This window comes from Camelus ferus, chromosome 1, assembly GCF_009834535.1.
Source record: "Camelus ferus isolate YT-003-E chromosome 1, BCGSAC_Cfer_1.0, whole genome shotgun sequence".
NCBI classification, from domain to species: domain Eukaryota; kingdom Metazoa; phylum Chordata; class Mammalia; order Artiodactyla; family Camelidae; genus Camelus; species Camelus ferus.
Genome location: NC_045696.1, coordinates 8,159,517 through 8,175,813, shown reverse-complemented (window position 1 = coordinate 8,175,813; position 16,297 = coordinate 8,159,517). Strand labels below are relative to the sequence as shown.

Genomic DNA, 16,297 nt, shown 5'->3' with positions numbered 1-16,297 from the left:
GGTGCACAATGGGCAAAATACAAATGAAAGATGTCACAGATTTACCCAGTTTGCGATGGGCTGTTCAGTAGGAGAGAGCAACTTTGTCATTTGATTATGACCTCAAAGGTCACATTGAATCTCATGACAACAGCACTGTAGAAATAAGGGACAATGCTGTTTTCCATTTGGGGATCAGTAAAGTATGGAAATGCTCAAGGCTTCATTTTGGTAGGCAGGACGACACAGGTGACACTGGTATTTCTGGTCTACCACAGGGTGGGAGGTATTTACATTTCTTGACTCTGACTTGTGATGGCAGCACGGTGAAGTGTCAGTCTAGCTCTCCCAGCCCTCACACTTTTCCGTCCACTTTGGGGGAAGTCTGAATCCCATCCAGACTGCATTTCACTTCCTTTAGCCGTCTCCCAACATTGCTTGATGAACGCCCCCATGCGCTCACGTTTGTCTCAGACCACAGCTCCTAAGACATATTCATGACTTCTTGTTCAGCTCTAAAAGCATTTCAATGGCTTTCGATGTCTCCTGAAGACCTTTCATACTCTCGACTTCCTCTGCCACCAGCCCCCAGCCTCCCGCCTCCCGCCAGGGACGGGCAGAAGCACGGGGACCGGGGGGCACTTTCAGGCTCTGCCTGATGGAGACACAGACAGGAAGTGTACGGGTAAACAGGCTCATCCCTTTCGTTTCTTCTCCTGTTTTTGTCTCTAGCCGTTTCCCACCTTGACATTTTTGGATCAGCAACTACCCCACTTAGAAGACCCTTCATTGTAAGCTGCTGATTGGAACAGCATTTCTCATTTTTATGGAAAGGTCATAGGGGGGCCCTTACTGGACGGTCTGCTCAGCACCCTTTTCCCAAGAATTATCTCCTGGCCCCTTTCCCCCCAGCTTCTTTCCCATGTTTGCAGCTGTGGCAGCCGCAAGGTGACTTTGTCCTCTGTTGACTGTTCCAGCTGTGGACCCTTCCTCTGAACAGCAGGACCAGCTGGACTGGATCAGGGAAAGCTCAGAGCTGCTCCTGTGAGTGGCCATGCCCCACCCTACGTGGTCTAAGGTGCAGAGGGAGCCACGCATAGCCAGTGATGGAGGCAATCGACTCTCAAGAGAACCAGTTACAGAGTGGCCCAAAGGGAGACAGCTCCCCTCCCCACCGCGGCATCCATTCCCTGGCCTCAGACCATCCCTGTGAACCTGGATTCTAAGAGATGCTCCAAGATACCCTTATATCCTTAAAAGAAATCTCCCTTTTCCTTAAGCTAGTTAGAAGTGGCTTGTTGCTGCTTACAACCAAAAGGAATCTAACTAACAGAAGTGCATGAAGACATTTCTATGGTATGCTGTAGAGGAAAAAAATAATTAGGCTTGGAATTAGAAAGAAAAAGCATCATGAATTGAGAACCCAGGGCATACTGGGCCTGGATGCCATGCTTAGTACTTTGCCGACATTGTTTTACATAATTCTCACAACCATCCTTTGAGGTAGGTATTAATGTCATTTTACAAACTAGGAAATAAAGGCTGGAGAGGTTGATTAACTTACACAGTATCGCACAGCTAAGAGGCAAGAGTCAGGATTGTGTCCCGGACTGTATGATCACAAAATTCCTGGGTGCCTAGTGCTTGGGACGTCCAGCTTCACTGTTACGAGTCTAAAGACCACAGGCAACTTCCTTGGTGGAAAAATTAAGGAAGATGATACAACGAATCTAAGGGATTTGTAACCATATGGTTATTAGATCCCCAAATCAGCCTCTGGGTGAACTTTTCCATAAAGTAGATGAATGAAATACGGTTTTCAAGTGGTACATTTTAAATGGATTAGTTCATAGAACATGTTTTTTAGGCACCAAATGGAGCTTCTCTGTGATAACAATTTTCTAGGTTGACACACGTGTAGGAAACCCAAACACAGGATCAGCTTCAGACCTGACCCTTAGACTTCTCCCTCACCTACTGAACCACAACAAGAATTGGGACAAGAACCTGAACGGTGACACAGTGGAGATGAAACAGGTGATAACAGCGATCCTGACAAAGGCTTACTTGTTACTGCAAGTCAACTACAAAGTGGGCACAGCATCAACCACAGAACTAGGCGAGGCTTCCCGCCAGGTGGGTGGAGAGAGATGGGCTTACAGGGTCACTGACATCTACCCGTGGAAACTCAGAACGCGCTCACCTGGCCAATCTCCCTAGTAGGTGGGCCGGCCTGAGCCAGAGAACGTGGTTTCCTCTGACTTAAAATACCTTCTTTATTGTCCAAGGGGGTAAAGTTCTGATTGAAATCAAACCTGAAGCACCCTAATTAGTTTGAGTGTCATTATGCAAGGAACCTACTCTATGTCTTCAACAGATGAACATAGGCCAGTAGATCAAGGGTAACAAGACAACTTGACCCAAGTAAACAGATTGCTTTCAAGAACAAGCTTTCAAATCTTAGTGCTCTATGGTCAATCATGATTATAAGTGGAGTTGTTCTAAGGGTTTACACTACCCTTATTTGTCAAAGTTAATTTAAATTAACCTCCCACACACCTGGCATTCTTTAGAGCTAGGTGACCTAACTACAAAGCACGTGTATTATTTTATCTAAATGCATTAGGAAAAGAGCTGTACATGGTGGTTTTGTACAGACAGGCTGATTCTCTCTCTTGTTGATGGTGGGTATTAAACAGTTCTGTTATCTCTATTAGTTCAGTGGAGTGTGGCTAGGATTTGAGGAACGTGGGGAAAAAAAAAAGAAATCACCTGGTTTGTCAACTTCAGTTTTGTATAAACAGACTTTATCATATCTTCATTAGGAAATCAATTTTCATGAAATTAACTCTTTTTCTTGCTAAATGCTCAATCCTTTAGTGTTCCTGTTTCCACTTTAAGACCATTCCTAGAATTGACTATTAGAGGATTTACATCTGGGACACATGGTGTATGCCAAATAGATGGAGATGGAATCAGAATAAGAAGCCTCGCCGGGCAAGAGGTCCAGCATCCCAAACTGTTAAAATATTCTTGGTGTTTGGGAGGAGGTAATAGATCCCCTTGGGTATCTGATACAAACTCTATACTGTTTCTTCAGAAGCATACATATACGCAAAGTATTTTACACAATTTCAAAGTGTTCATGGACCCACCCCCCCGCCCAACTCCCCCCTCCCCAGAACTCTTTCATGGATGGTCGAGCATTCATGATCCCCAGACTAGATCTGAAGATTCCTAAGGACCCATGAGGGGCTAAACTGCTAGAGGCCTCTACAGAAACCACACCTTCAGCCAACAGGTGGCACTGGTCTGGTTGGCTGGGAGCCCTAGCTGGTGCAGTCAGGATGCTCAGGTGACCTTTGCCTGAGTCTCGTCATCAAGGCTGTTTTTGCTCTGCAGCTGTCAGGCCAGGTTGGGTGGGTCTGGACTGTCCAGGCCCAAAGGCTCCCAAGGATGACAGGAAGCAATTAGAGTTTATCTGGAAATATTCATGCTCTTTAGACTTGATGGGAGGTCTCCTTTCTGAGCCAGAGCCTACATAAAGAAGCTCATTCCAGGAATTAATTACCTCAACTCTTCTGATGCCGAGGGTCAGAAAAGCGCGGCCTGTGGGGAAGGGGCACCTTATTCAGGGTCTCCAAACCTCCTGCGGCCTGAGTGTGTATGGAAGGGTTCATTCTGCTTCCTCCCCAAAGGTTTGGGTGTGGTCCCGACGGTCATGTGCCATGGGCCGCACCTTTCTTGGGTCCAACGAATCTCCTCGTCTGTAACTCCAAACCCTCCTTGGGCCAGCTGGTTGAGTGACCGATGTCCCCTTTCATTTGGGTGTGTCTGGGAAGGCCTAGATGAGGGGCGAAACAACCCTCCCACCTGTGCGAGGCCCGCCCAAGAGCAGACCTGCGGCGAGGACGGGAGCTAGGTGCTCAGGCTGAAAGCGACTCCTACCACCGGGAAGCTGCGAAAGACTTTAGGGTGCGACCGGGGCACTCGGCAGTCGGCGCCCAGGATCCGCCCCAGCGCGCCGAGGACCCGCCTCCCGGCCCCGCCCTCCTAGGTCCCGCCCTCGGCCCAACCCCACGCAGCGAGGGCTCGCCCTTGGCCCCGCCCCCATGCGCCGAGGGCCCTCCTCCCGGCCCCTCCCTCCTAGGGCCCGCCCTCGGTCCCGCCCCAGGCACTGCGGAGCCGCCCTGTCCCCGCCCCCACTCGCCGAAGGCCCGCCTCCCGGCCCGCCCAGTGTCCTGGAGCCGCGGCCGCTGGGGCTCGGGCGGGGCTCTTCTTCCGCGGTCCCAGCTCTCGCCCGTGCCGCAGCTCCCGACCACTCTACCCGTCGCGTCCAGATCGGCTCCTCCGCGCTTCCCGTGGGCGCGCCGCCGAGAAAGGCCTTCTCCGCCGGTAAGTCAGGCCCGCGCCCTCAGTCACCAAGCGAAGCCGAGGGAGCCGGGGCGTCTCCTCCCGCGGGCCCGCGAGCGGCGGGGGCATCCTCCCCGGGTGCACAGGGTTCGGGCGGTGCCGTGGGACGGCTCCGGGGTGCAGGTGCCTCCTCCAAGCGCCGCCTGGGCCCGCGGCGCTCGCTGCTGCAGTGCGGGGGAGGCCCCAGGGAGGCCGCGAGTGGGCGTGTGCTCCGGCCCGGGACCCCCAAGGGGCGGCCCCGGTTGCTGAGCAGGGTCCCCTCCCACTTCCCCCGGCTCCTCGCGGCGAAGAAAGAGCGGCCGGACTCCGCGCGGCCTCGCGTCCGGCAGGTGGAGGTCAGGTGGGTCACGGCCCGCCCTCCCCTCACCTCCTTCGGCAGATGCCGAAGATGCGGCTTTGTTTGACCACGGTCTTATTCGGGAAGCAGGGCTATGGATCCAGACCTTTATAAGATGAAGGCTTTCCTGCTAAGAGAAGACCCCGCAAGTCTTCCAGATTGTCCCCAGGAGAAGGGATCCGAGCCGCAGTATGCTCTCTGCCCGCCTGGCCCCTGCGTCTTGCAGGATTGCCGGCTGCTGCTACCCTGGATGGTCCTTTAGCAACTCACAGTGCGGCTGCTTGTGGGGACTGTTACCGCAGGGGTTTCCCTGACCTGGGAAAGATTTTGGTAAGGCAGTGGAGGTCTCCTCTCCCCCTAAAGCCTGCACCAATTGATGTCTTACATTTTTTTTCAACTGCATTTTAATTACTACTCTGAACAACCCGATTCAAAATAATGTGCCCTAGAGTTGATGAAACTGATTGCAGACGAGTGTTTCTGTGCTGTGGACTAAGGATCATTATTACCTATTGATAAGTGTTCTCACTCATAGGAGGGTGGCTGTTTGACATTGTTCACTGGTCTCCGTTTTCATCTAACTCAGAAACATTCCTTCGTGTAAACATCTCTAAAATTAACTTCTTGTGCATCTGGCTGGTTGGCTTTTCGCTTAACCTTGTTTTTCTAAAAAAATTAAGAATGGTTAAGGTGAGACTCTTCCTGGTGACATTTTCCATCTTCAGGCGGTCACGTCTGGTCCAGTATGCTTGTTGATATGACTGCTTCCATGTGTAACTAATTGGTAGCAGGCTGTAGAGCCCAGTTTGAGTGGGAGGTTGAGTCTCTCATAGAAAAGGCATCCAGAGTAGATTGCAAAATCATTGTCAAAAGAGCTCTTCAAGGGCCACGCTGTTAATTCCACCTGTAGCATAATGTGGTAGAGGCTCTGTGGCATCTGGCTGGCCTGAGCTGGATTCCTCATTCTGTCAGTCGTTTGCTGTGTGAACCCAGCAGTTTTCTGGAGGGTCTGATTCCCCAGTATCCTCATCTGAAAGCTGATGATACCCATCTCTTCTGACTCCTGTGTGTTGCCTGAGAGAAATACATGCATAAATCCGGAAGACTTGCTTCATAGCACAGTATCAAGTGCTGTATTTTGAAATAAAAGAGCTTGCTTGAATGCCTATTTCCAAACTTCTCACCTGTGCTGTTAGTTACATCGAATAGTACTGTAGTTCTTAGCGCCTCGGGTAACACTGAACTGCTCCAGTTACCTGCTCTTACCTGGCTGACGCCTTCGTTGCCACTAGCAGTGGTGCCCCTCTGCTACCCCGCCTCCTGAGCACACGGGTTATTGCCGATGAGGCTCTCTTCCTGCTAACAAGTGCCCACACCTGTGGACTTTGAGGATGTCTCTGGTGTTAGCTGGGCCTCCTCCCTCGCCTTGCCAGTGTCCCTCTGTTATGTCAGCCCACCCTCTGTCACTGTGTGTGCCCTGTGAAACTGAAATGATGTGTTTAGGTATTTCCTCTTTTATTAGGCTCTGAGCTGTGAGCGTGGAACCCTGCCTTGTTCATGTTTCTTTCCCCAGTGCTGAGACACCTAATACAGTGGACAGGCTCCATGGAGTATTGCAGTGGTTTGGACACACAGAATTTCAGACTTGTGTATTACCTGGAATTGAAAAAAAAAAAAAAAAAGAACTTATGGACATGTTGGAATGTCCTAAATTCGTATGTCTTTACTTGATAAAAGAAACCACCCCTCTCATTACCATACTTAATATTTTCAAGGTATGAAGGCTGTTATTTCAGAAAAAGGGAAGACTTTTCCACAAATGAGCAGACAGTCATACTGTGTGGGTGCGTATGCACAGTACAGTATGTATGTGTTTGCAGAGAGGCCCTTCGTGTGCGGAGGCTCTGCGGCAGGATGAGTCCATCTTAAGCAAGCAGAGTGCCTTGAGGAGAGAGGCAGGTGGAGCCTTGTAGGCCCCAGAGTGGGCTGTGGGGGAGGAGGGAGTGTAGGCTGATTGTAAGCGCAGTGGGAGGAGTGTAAGCGTGGTGGGGACTTGGAGCGCTGGGTGAAGGTACTTTGTGTTGGGGGGAGAGTGAAGGAGGACCCTTAGGAAGCTTCTGCAAGCTTGTGGGAGAAAGATGGCTTGCACAGAGGAGATGGGGAGCAGGCGAATCCATGGGTATTTTGGAAGAAGAGCCAACAGGACTTGGGTTGAGTGTGGCAGGTGAAGAGGAGGAGGATGTCAAAGGCCCCATAGGTAGGAGGGCCACTTTCTGAGGAAAGGAGGACCAGAAAGGGAGCATGTTGCACAGATAGAATCGAGAGTGGAGGGTTTTTTAAAAAGTGTTGTTGAGGTACAATTTACCAACCATAAAATCCATTCATTTAAGTATACAGTTCAGTGATTTTTAGTAAATTTATAGAGATGTGCAGCCATCACCATAATCTAGTGTTAGCACATTTCTATCACCCCCTCCGAAAGATCCCTTGTGCCCCCTTGCAGCTACCCCATGACCCCCTCCCCACCCTAGGCAACCACTAGCTAACCCACCTGTCATCTCTATAGGTTTGCCTGTTCTGGGCATTTAGTATAAACGTCATCATACAGTACGCGGCCTGTTAGGGCTGGCTGCTTCCACTGAGCTTGTACTTTCCAGCTTCATCCACACTGTCGCAGGTTTCAGTCCTCATTCATCTTCATAGCTGAATAGTGTGTCGTCGTATGGTCAGACTGCATTTTGTTGATGGACACCGGGGAGTCTAGTTTGGGACGTGCCAAATTTCAAACACTTGTGCCATTTCCAGATGAAGAAGTCAAGGGGCCATTTACATGAATTTGGGCCCTGGATGGGGCACTTTGGGTGGTTATAAATCTGTGGGTCATTGGCAGAAAGATGGTATTTGTAAGTGAAAGGAGTGGAGAAATCACTGAGGGTGGAGAGAGAAAGAGGGCCCAAGCTTGGTGTCTGGGAGTGTTGGGCAGTCAGGTAGCTGACGGTGAGCCTGCAGATGGGACCGCACAGCGGAGGGGTGGGAGGGGACCAGCATGGGGCCAGCGGCCTGGAGGAGTGTGGGCTCAAAGGAGGCTGTTTGGAGAAGGAGGAAGTGGTCTGATGCACAGCCCTCCTGAGAGGTGAATGAGGAAACAAGAGTCCACTGACGTTGGCGACTTGAAAGTCGTGTTGGCCTTGAGAAGACTGGAGCGTGCCCAGAGCAATGGAAAGCGAAGTAGGAGGTACCATGGGAGCCCTGCAACTGCCCCAGGTCCATCTGTGAAGGAGTCAGGCTTGAAGGACACATTGTACCTGCAGTTCAGTTCGTTCTGTCTGTGATGTTTGCCTTTTCATTTGCCTGACAACATGCAGCTTGGTTAGCAAACTAGCCGCAGCTCCATGGATTTAATCAGATCACCATTGTTCCATGTCTCTCTCTCAGACTGTGTGCTAGTGAAATATTACTTAGGCTCATAAATCGATCAGGATTGTGTTTGGTTGTGAACACCAGAAAACTCGACTGAAGGGTAGAACAAATGAGCTCTTCTGTGCAGAAAACAGTTAAGTCCAGAGGCAAAGCGTCCAGCATTGGTCTGGTGCCTTCTGGGCCCTCAGCTGCTCAGTCCTTCCCCTTCCATACAGAAGTCATGTGCTAAAGATGGCTCTTCCCTCTTGGTTGAAAGATGTGGCTTCAGTTCCAACATCATACCTTTGTTCCAGGCAGAGAGAAGGGGAAGGGTGAACGACAAAAGGCCAGAGGAGTCTCCACCACCAGCTTCTGTGGGCGTCTCATTGCCCAGAGCTGTCACACGGCCACCTGGCTGCAGGGAGGCTGGGAACCATAGTGCTGCCCGAGCAAACTGAGGGTTCCCTTAGTGTGGAGAAGGGGGACAAGGAGTTTGGGGGAGGTGCCTGTCACTCTTTAAATAGATCTTAATCAGGTGAAACCTAAAGAAGGGAGGCAGGCGGGAACCCTCAGGTATCACTTTTGAGAAAACTTTGGCATATGGAGCTTGGTGACAAGTCCAGGGAGTGATTGAACACTTCCATGTCTTGTGAAGTACTTTTCAGAGCTGTAACTTGTTTGAATAGACTGATGGGTTGACCTTCAGATTTTTTTTTTTAATTGAAGGAGTGAAAACAGAACTTAAGCATGCATTTCTATATGTTAAAATGTAAAAATGATGGATGTTTTCAAAAACCCAGATCAGTGCAGCATCTCATGATGTTCTTTGTTTCCTTTTGTCATATTGGGGATGAAAAGAAGACGAAGGGAAATGGTTGCTGTTGGCATTGGGATCACGCAGGTCTGTGTCCCAGGCTTTGCAGCAGCTGCAGTGGTTCATATATAATGAATGCATCTAGCCACAGAAAAAAGTAAAAGAATCCATCAAAGCATATACACGGGCAAGAATAAAAAGATGACTGCTTGGGCCCTGGTATAACAGCAGGTGTAACCTCCATCCAGACGCTGCACCCGGAGGAGGCCCAGAGCTGTCGGGGCAGCACCCTGTCCGGGGCTCGACAGGTAATTGGCGCTTAGGAAATGAACAGGCATGTGGTGGATTTCTGCCAGCACTGCTGTCAGGCACTTCGCTCTTACATCCTTATGTTCTTTAGCTGTTTTTTCCCCACATGACTTTCTTGTAGGATATTTCCAACCCTCTATCCAAGTCTGGTTGTAGAGGCCTGGATTGCTAACCAGACTGTTCAGTTAGGAACCACAGATCTGCTTCTCTTTAGGTTTTGTAAATGCCCTACACTGAGAGGGACCATCTGCGTTCAGAATTACCAGTTGGCAGCAACTTGCAGTTAGCCACTTTGTGAATTTTGCTTCTCAAGTGCATTTTGTCCATTAAGTGGGACCCTAGCATTTCACTTCTTTCTACTCCGTGCATTTATCTCCCTCCGAGTCCAGGAGGTCCGGAACTGTTTATCTTTTATCTCCCCTAGCTCCTGGCTCAGAAGCCTTGCTAAATATTTGAGTTGGACTGCCCAGCGAGCTTGTGCACAATCGTGTTTGTGGACGCGTGTCCTCTGGCGCTCTGGGCTGGGGACGCGTCTCATCCTTGAAGAGCTGCCTCATTTGTTTATTCTTTGATTCCCTTTTAGGTACCTTCTCTGCTGCAAGAATGTAAGATGGAGCCAGAAGAGCAGGAACTATTGAATGATTACAGATACAGAAATTACTCTTCAGTGATTGAAAAGGCCTTAAGAAATTTTGAGTCCTCAAGTGAGTGGGCAGATCTCATCTCCTCCCTGGGCAAGCTCAACAAGGTATGTGGGGCTGGGAGCATTGGGATTGTGTGGGGGCGGGGACACAGCTGCCCTTTTATTACTTCAAGGACGTGTCTTTTTCATATTACACTACATGCTGATTACAGCCATCAGATAAGAGGAAACACCTGTAACTCTGTCGCCCAGAGTTACCCACTGTTAACCAGTCAGCGTCCGTATCTCCTTCCAGCTCTTTTTCCCTAAGCACAGAAGTACAGTGTGGGTACAGCCAGTAGAAGAGCCGAACAGCCTTTTTCTCAACAATATTTAGGTCTAAACAAGGTAATAAGTTTTTAAACTGTGCAGTTATGCAAAGATGAATCATTCTGTGTAGTGCTTAGGATTTTTATGACTTTTTCTTACCCGGTCTACTTTTTTTCACCATTTTAGTGCCAACTGGTAACTCCTAGAATAAAGGATGAAATAAGTACTGAAATCTGCCCAGAAGTTGTGTGTGTTTGGACAGGGGAAAATGGGGCGGGGCAGGTCTAGGAAGACCAGAATTGGTTGCATGTGGGCTTGACCTTGTGTTCTAGGGATGGGACCACTGTATTTTCCCATCCTGCCCAAAAGGAGGGTGACCACTGTGTCCTGTAGGAAGCAGATATCTGGGCTTGGAGAGGCTGTGCCTGGCTCCCCATTGCTGTGTGGCCAGGGCTCCCAGCTGTGACACCTGACACCTGTGAGCCTGAGTGCCATATGGAAGCTGGGAGATGCCCATCCTACTCTGGGAGGTCCCCACTCCCCAGTGCACACACACCAGGGGACTCGAACAAACCTTGCTAAAGAGAAGGAATTTGTCTTTTTACCTTTTTAAGGAACGGGGGGGTGGGGGAGGAGTTAGAATGCTAGTGGCCTGACCACGGGGACAGCGTCTGGGCAGCCTTCCAGCACCAACTGCCAGAAGGCAGCTGTCAGCGCTCACAGATGGCACAGTGGAGACAGGCAGTTATTACAGGTTGTGGCTGGGAAACTGCACTGGTCTCTGCAAGGTGGATTTACAACACGGGAGCATCGTGGCTGGTGCTGGCAGGGAGGGAGACCTGTAATAAAACAGCAGATAAGAGTTTGAGAGTGCTTTGGTTGTAGGGCTGTAACTCAGGATTTTTCTAGCTGACATTCACTGTCTTGCATGAAGGTGGGTTGCTTTTTTAGGGGAAAACAAGGAGCCCTGGTGTGGGATTTGGGCATATTCAGGTTTTTCTAACTGTGTCAATAATTACTATTTGACTCTCCTGGAATCTAAAAACAGCATCCTTTTTTGGGGCGAGTGTATTTAGTTTTTTGCTCTTGAGTTAAAATTCATGCAACCATTCAACCATCTTTAAGTATACAGTAAAGTGGCTTCTTGTTCGTTCATGCTGTTGTGCAGCCATCACCCCGGTCTAGTTCCAGAACATTTTCACCCCCTCCAAAAGGAAACCCCCGCCAGCCCTCCCCTTCCCCAGCCCCTGGCAACCACTAATCTATTTTCCATGTCTACAGATATTTCATATAAAAGAAATCGTACAATAACATGGCCTCTTGTGTCTGGCTTCTTTCATTTAGCGTGTTTGCAGGGTTCATCGTGTTGTTATGTGTGTCAGTATTTCATTGCTTTTTATGGCTGAATAATGTTCCATCGTGTGACTGGGCCACATTTTGTTTATCCATTGAGTTTCTACAGTTTGGCTCTTGCTGAATAGTACTGTATGAACATTTGTGGACGAGTTCTTCTTTGAACACCCGTCTTCATTTCTTCTGGGTATATACATAGGAGTGGAGTTACTCAGTCATACGGTAATTCTGCATTGAACTTACTGAGGAACCACCAAACTGTCTTCCTCAGTGGCTGCCCCGCTGTGCATGCCCACCAGCAGTATATGAGGGTTCTGATTTCTTCTAATCCTTGATAACATTATTTTAACAATTAAAAACCATATTTTAACCATAAAAAATATTTGTGGTTGTTTTTATGTACCTTCTAGGTTCAGGCATTATTGTGGAGGTTGTTTCTAGAGTAATTAAACTCATATTACTTATTAAAAAACACTTTTTTCAGGGTTTTTTTGCTGATAGCCCTCTTAGTGGGTATGCAATGGTGTCTCATGGTTTTGATTTTTATTTCCCTAATGACTAAAATTTTGAGCATCTTTCCATTTGCTTATTGGCCATTTGTATATCCTCCTTGGAGAAACTTCTATTCAAGTACTATGTCCGTTTTTTCACCATGTTGTTTGTCTTTTTATTGTTGATTTGTAAGAGTTCCTTATATATTCTGGATACTGGCCCCTTATTGTATATATATTGGGCACATATTTTTTTCCCCAGTCTTTGGGTTGGCTTTTCACTTTTTTGATAGTGTCCTTTGATACTCACAATTTTTAATTTTGATGAAGTTCAATTTGTCTGTTTTTTCTTTTGTTGCTTGTGCTTTTGGTGCATAGCCAAGAAACCATTGCCAAATCCAAGATCATAAAGATTTACCCCTGTGTTTTCTTCTAAGAGTTTTATAGCTTTAGCTCTTACGTTTAGGTCTTTGATCCATTCTAATTTTTTTTTAATTGAAGTACCGTCAGTTACAATGTGTCAATTTCTAGCGTACAACACAATGTCATTCTGAGTTAATTTTTTCACATGGTGTGAGGTGTGGCTCCAACTTCATTCTTTTGCACGTGGAAATCCCGTTGTTCCACATGTGAAAAGCCATCTGTTGAAGAGACAGTTATTTTCAAGGGTCTTGGAACTCTTGTTGAAAGTCAGTTGACCATAGAGAAATGGGTTTACTTCTGGACTTTCATTTTTTTTCCCAGTGAACTATGTGCTTATCTTTATGCCAGTATCACACGTTTTGATTATTGTAGCTTTGTAGTAAGTTTTGATACGAGGAAGTGAGAGTCTTTCAACTTTGTTGTTCTCTTTCAGAATTGTTCTGGATTCCTTGAAATTCCATTTGAATTTTAGGATCAGCTTTTCAATTTCTGCAAAAGCCAAGTGGGATTTTGAAAGGGATTGCCTTACTCTGTAGATGGCTTTGGGAAGTCTTACCATGTTAACAATATTATGTCTTTTAATCCGTAAACACAGAATGTCTCCCCATTTATTTAGGACCATGTACATTCTGAGGTAGGTAAAATTATAAATTTGGAAAGTGCAGTTCTTGAGCAATGAGGTATTCTATGAAACAAACTTTGTTTCAGTAGCCCTGAAAACTTTCAAAAGTTTTTAATCATTTTAACCCGCCTTTTAGAATGCAGGTGATCAGATACGGTTGAGTCTTTCTTTAAGGAGCTTTGAAAGCACTGGCCATTCGTTCATTCATTCATTTATTCAGTAGCCTTCTGAGTGCCTGAAACATGCCAGTAGGTAAGTGCCAGGGCACAGCAGAGAACAGAACTGACAAGACCCTGCCCTCACTGTAGCGGGGGTGGGGGAAGCTGTGTGATAAACACAATATACATGCTGTTAGGTGGTGATGAGTGCTGTGCCAGGAGTGGAGAGGGGATGGGACGGTGAGTATCAGGGGAACGCTGTGATTCAGTGGGGTCATCAGGAAGCCTTGCTGAGTCAATGCCAGTTTGAGACACACTCAGGCTCTGGTGGCCAGGGAGGTTGTCATGAAGCAGGCAAGGAATGGGGAGATCGCAGGAAACAAGGCCACAGAGGGGAGGGTTGGGGGGCATCTGATCTTGTAGGTCCTTTAAAACCGGAGTCTGACAGTGGCCCCTAAGGGGGGAAGCTGCCTGGCAGAGTGATGTGGCCCGGCCTCCCTTTTAGGTGCTAAAACCATTTCCAGCTGCTCTAGTGAGGTGGGGTCAGGCAGAAACAGGGAGACCACTTAGGAGCTGTTGCTGTAACACAGGTGAGCCAGCGGGGAAGCGTCTGTTTTCGGAATAGACTTCAGAGGTGTAGCAAATGGGCTTTGCCTGTGGATCAGATGTGGGATATAAGGGAAAGGGGAATTGGGTACGACTTGCAGGTTTCCTCCCAGGTCTTTAGCTTGAGAAGCTGAAAGGGTGCGATAGGGAGACAGGAGAAGCCGGCCCCGTGGGCTGGGAAGGGAGGCCAGGGGTTCCCTTTGGGACGGATTAGTTTGCGCGTCTGGTGGATGTCCCGTGGCTGGTGAGATGTGAGTCGTATGGGGTAAGAGTTTAAAAAGACAACTTTTGTTACGGTCGTTACCCAGTTGCATGTAACCCCACTCCTGCGTCCTCTTTGCTCCAGCTTCCTGTTCTCTGCGGCCACAATTAGGTAATGAGGGAGAGCAGCCCCCTTGATGAACTTGCAGGAGATCCACGGGATAAGGGTGACACGTCTGTCCCACCCTCAGCCTTGCTAATGACAGCGGACATCATAGAGAGCCTACTGTGTGCTGAGGACTCAGTGTGCATAGTTATATGTACTTACAGCGTGGCTGGAGATTGGACTCAGACGCAGCAACTTGTGCAGGATCACAGACAGCAAGCAGCAGAGGGAGGACCCAGGTCCTGTCTGCCGACCTCCAAGCTTCATGCTGGAGCGGGGCCCCCCGACTGTTTTCATGTCAGTGTCTGTACGGCTCACATAAGCGGACAGGAGAGACATCTCTCTGCTTTCTTCATTACCAAACAAGGTAGAGCTGATTATTAGCTCCATTTTACTGGTGAGGTTAGCTAACTGCCCGATCTCATATGGCTGCTGAGTGGTTGTTAAGGGTTGAAGTGTGTCCTCCAAAAAAAGACTGGTCCTGACCCGCAGTATCTCAGAGTGTGACTTACTTGAAGATCCAGTGTTTACAGAGCCGGTCAAGTTAAAAAGAGGTCATTATCCAGCATGACTGTGTCCTTATAAAAAGGGGAAATTTGGACACTGACATAGTCATGCGGAGAGGGAAGATGCCATGTGAGGATGAAGGCAGAGATTGGGGTAATGCAGTTAAAAGCCAAGGAACCCCAAGATGGCCAGCAAACTGCCAGAAGCGCAGCCTGGAGCAGAGTCTTCCTAAGCCTCAGGAGGCAGCCGCCCTGCCGACTCCCCGCCTCCGTTTCTGGTGTTGTAAGCCTCCCCGTGGGCGGGGCTTTGTTATGGCAGCCCTAGCAAACTGATACCAGGGTATTCTGAACACTTAGGTGCCAGGGCCCAGCCTTCGACACACGGTTCCTGCTCTCATGGAATGTAAGGCTTTGCTGATGGCAGACAACGAATAAATACGTGATGTCAGGTGCTGAATGCTACGAAGAAAAATAAACCAGGAAAGTTGGTAGCAAGGAAGGAGGATGGGGTGCTGGCTCAGACAGAGCTGGCTCTCTGATAATGTGACATTTGAGATTTGAGCAGAGGCCTGGAGGCAGTGAGCTAGCTGGCTGGGAGGCCATCTGGGGCGCAGGCTTTTGTTCAAGGTACAGCAGGGGGTGGGCGTGGCTGGAGAGGGGAGGTGATGGGAGGTGAGGGAGGAGAGGTAGCCAGAGCCCAGCAGCACGGATCTCCTGCGATGGAGGGAAGCCACTGAGCTTCCGGGAAGGCTTTGAGCAAGGTGACCCATAGCTGCCTTTCTCACTGGGGGAGTTTCTCTGGCTGATGTGAGGAGTGAGCCTGATCATGGGAGCCTGTCGGGTGGAGGTGGGCAGCCTCCGTACCCGGATCAGAGTTTCTGGACACGGAGGGTTTGGGAGGGTGCTGGAGGGAACAAGCCTCAATCTGCTTAGCAGTGACGCACTTCTAGGAGACTCGCAACTTCTGCATCAAGTGTACCTGGTAGTTGATGTGAATAAAGTGTTTTAAGGCTTTAGTGATAGTCAGATGTCTTGGACTCATGCATGGACATAGAAATTCAGTGAGTGAATTAGTGATGAGTTAGTAAATACTCTATAATGCAAGTAGAAACAATATTGTGGTAGGCAAAGTTGGGTCGCGGTGCGTTCTAATTAAGGTAGTTGATTTCAGATTCTAAAATGTAAACCATAGCCTCACAGCAGAAGTTGCTTCTGGCTCAACTCTTGATAAGAGAAAACTGAGCCCCGAGAAGCCTCAGGCTGTCAGACTATAGGCAGATTCTAATTGGATCATTTTAAAAACTTGCTACACTTTCAGTATCATTTTTAGAATTTTTCCGTATTAGAAAAAAGTTTATCTTTTTTTAGTTTTTATGTATATTGACACGAATAGGATAATTTCTGCTTCATTGTTTATCTGAGGCCACAAGCCATCACCTTTCACTGAATATTTTTAGAGAAGTGTTAGATCAGCAAGTGCATTTTGAGCCCTTGTGAACCCAACCATTGTACCAAGGCTGGATTACAACTTTGATTAAGGAAATGAAGGAAATAAGTAGAAATAAACT

The 16,297-nt window shown here is 48.3% G+C and overlaps 1 protein-coding gene across 1 annotated transcript in view; it reads left to right on the top strand.

Moving 5' to 3' along the window:
• Positions 1-4,230: 4,230 nt before the first annotated feature.
• Positions 4,231-16,297, top strand: part of DOP1B (DOP1 leucine zipper like protein B) — a 96,003-nt gene continuing 83,936 nt past the window's right edge. Inside the window, 2 exon segments of the mRNA XM_032469313.1 lie at positions 4,231-4,374; positions 9,835-9,999. Of these exon segments, the coding sequence (XP_032325204.1) occupies positions 9,862-9,999 (138 nt within the window). The 5' untranslated portion in view covers positions 4,231-4,374; positions 9,835-9,861.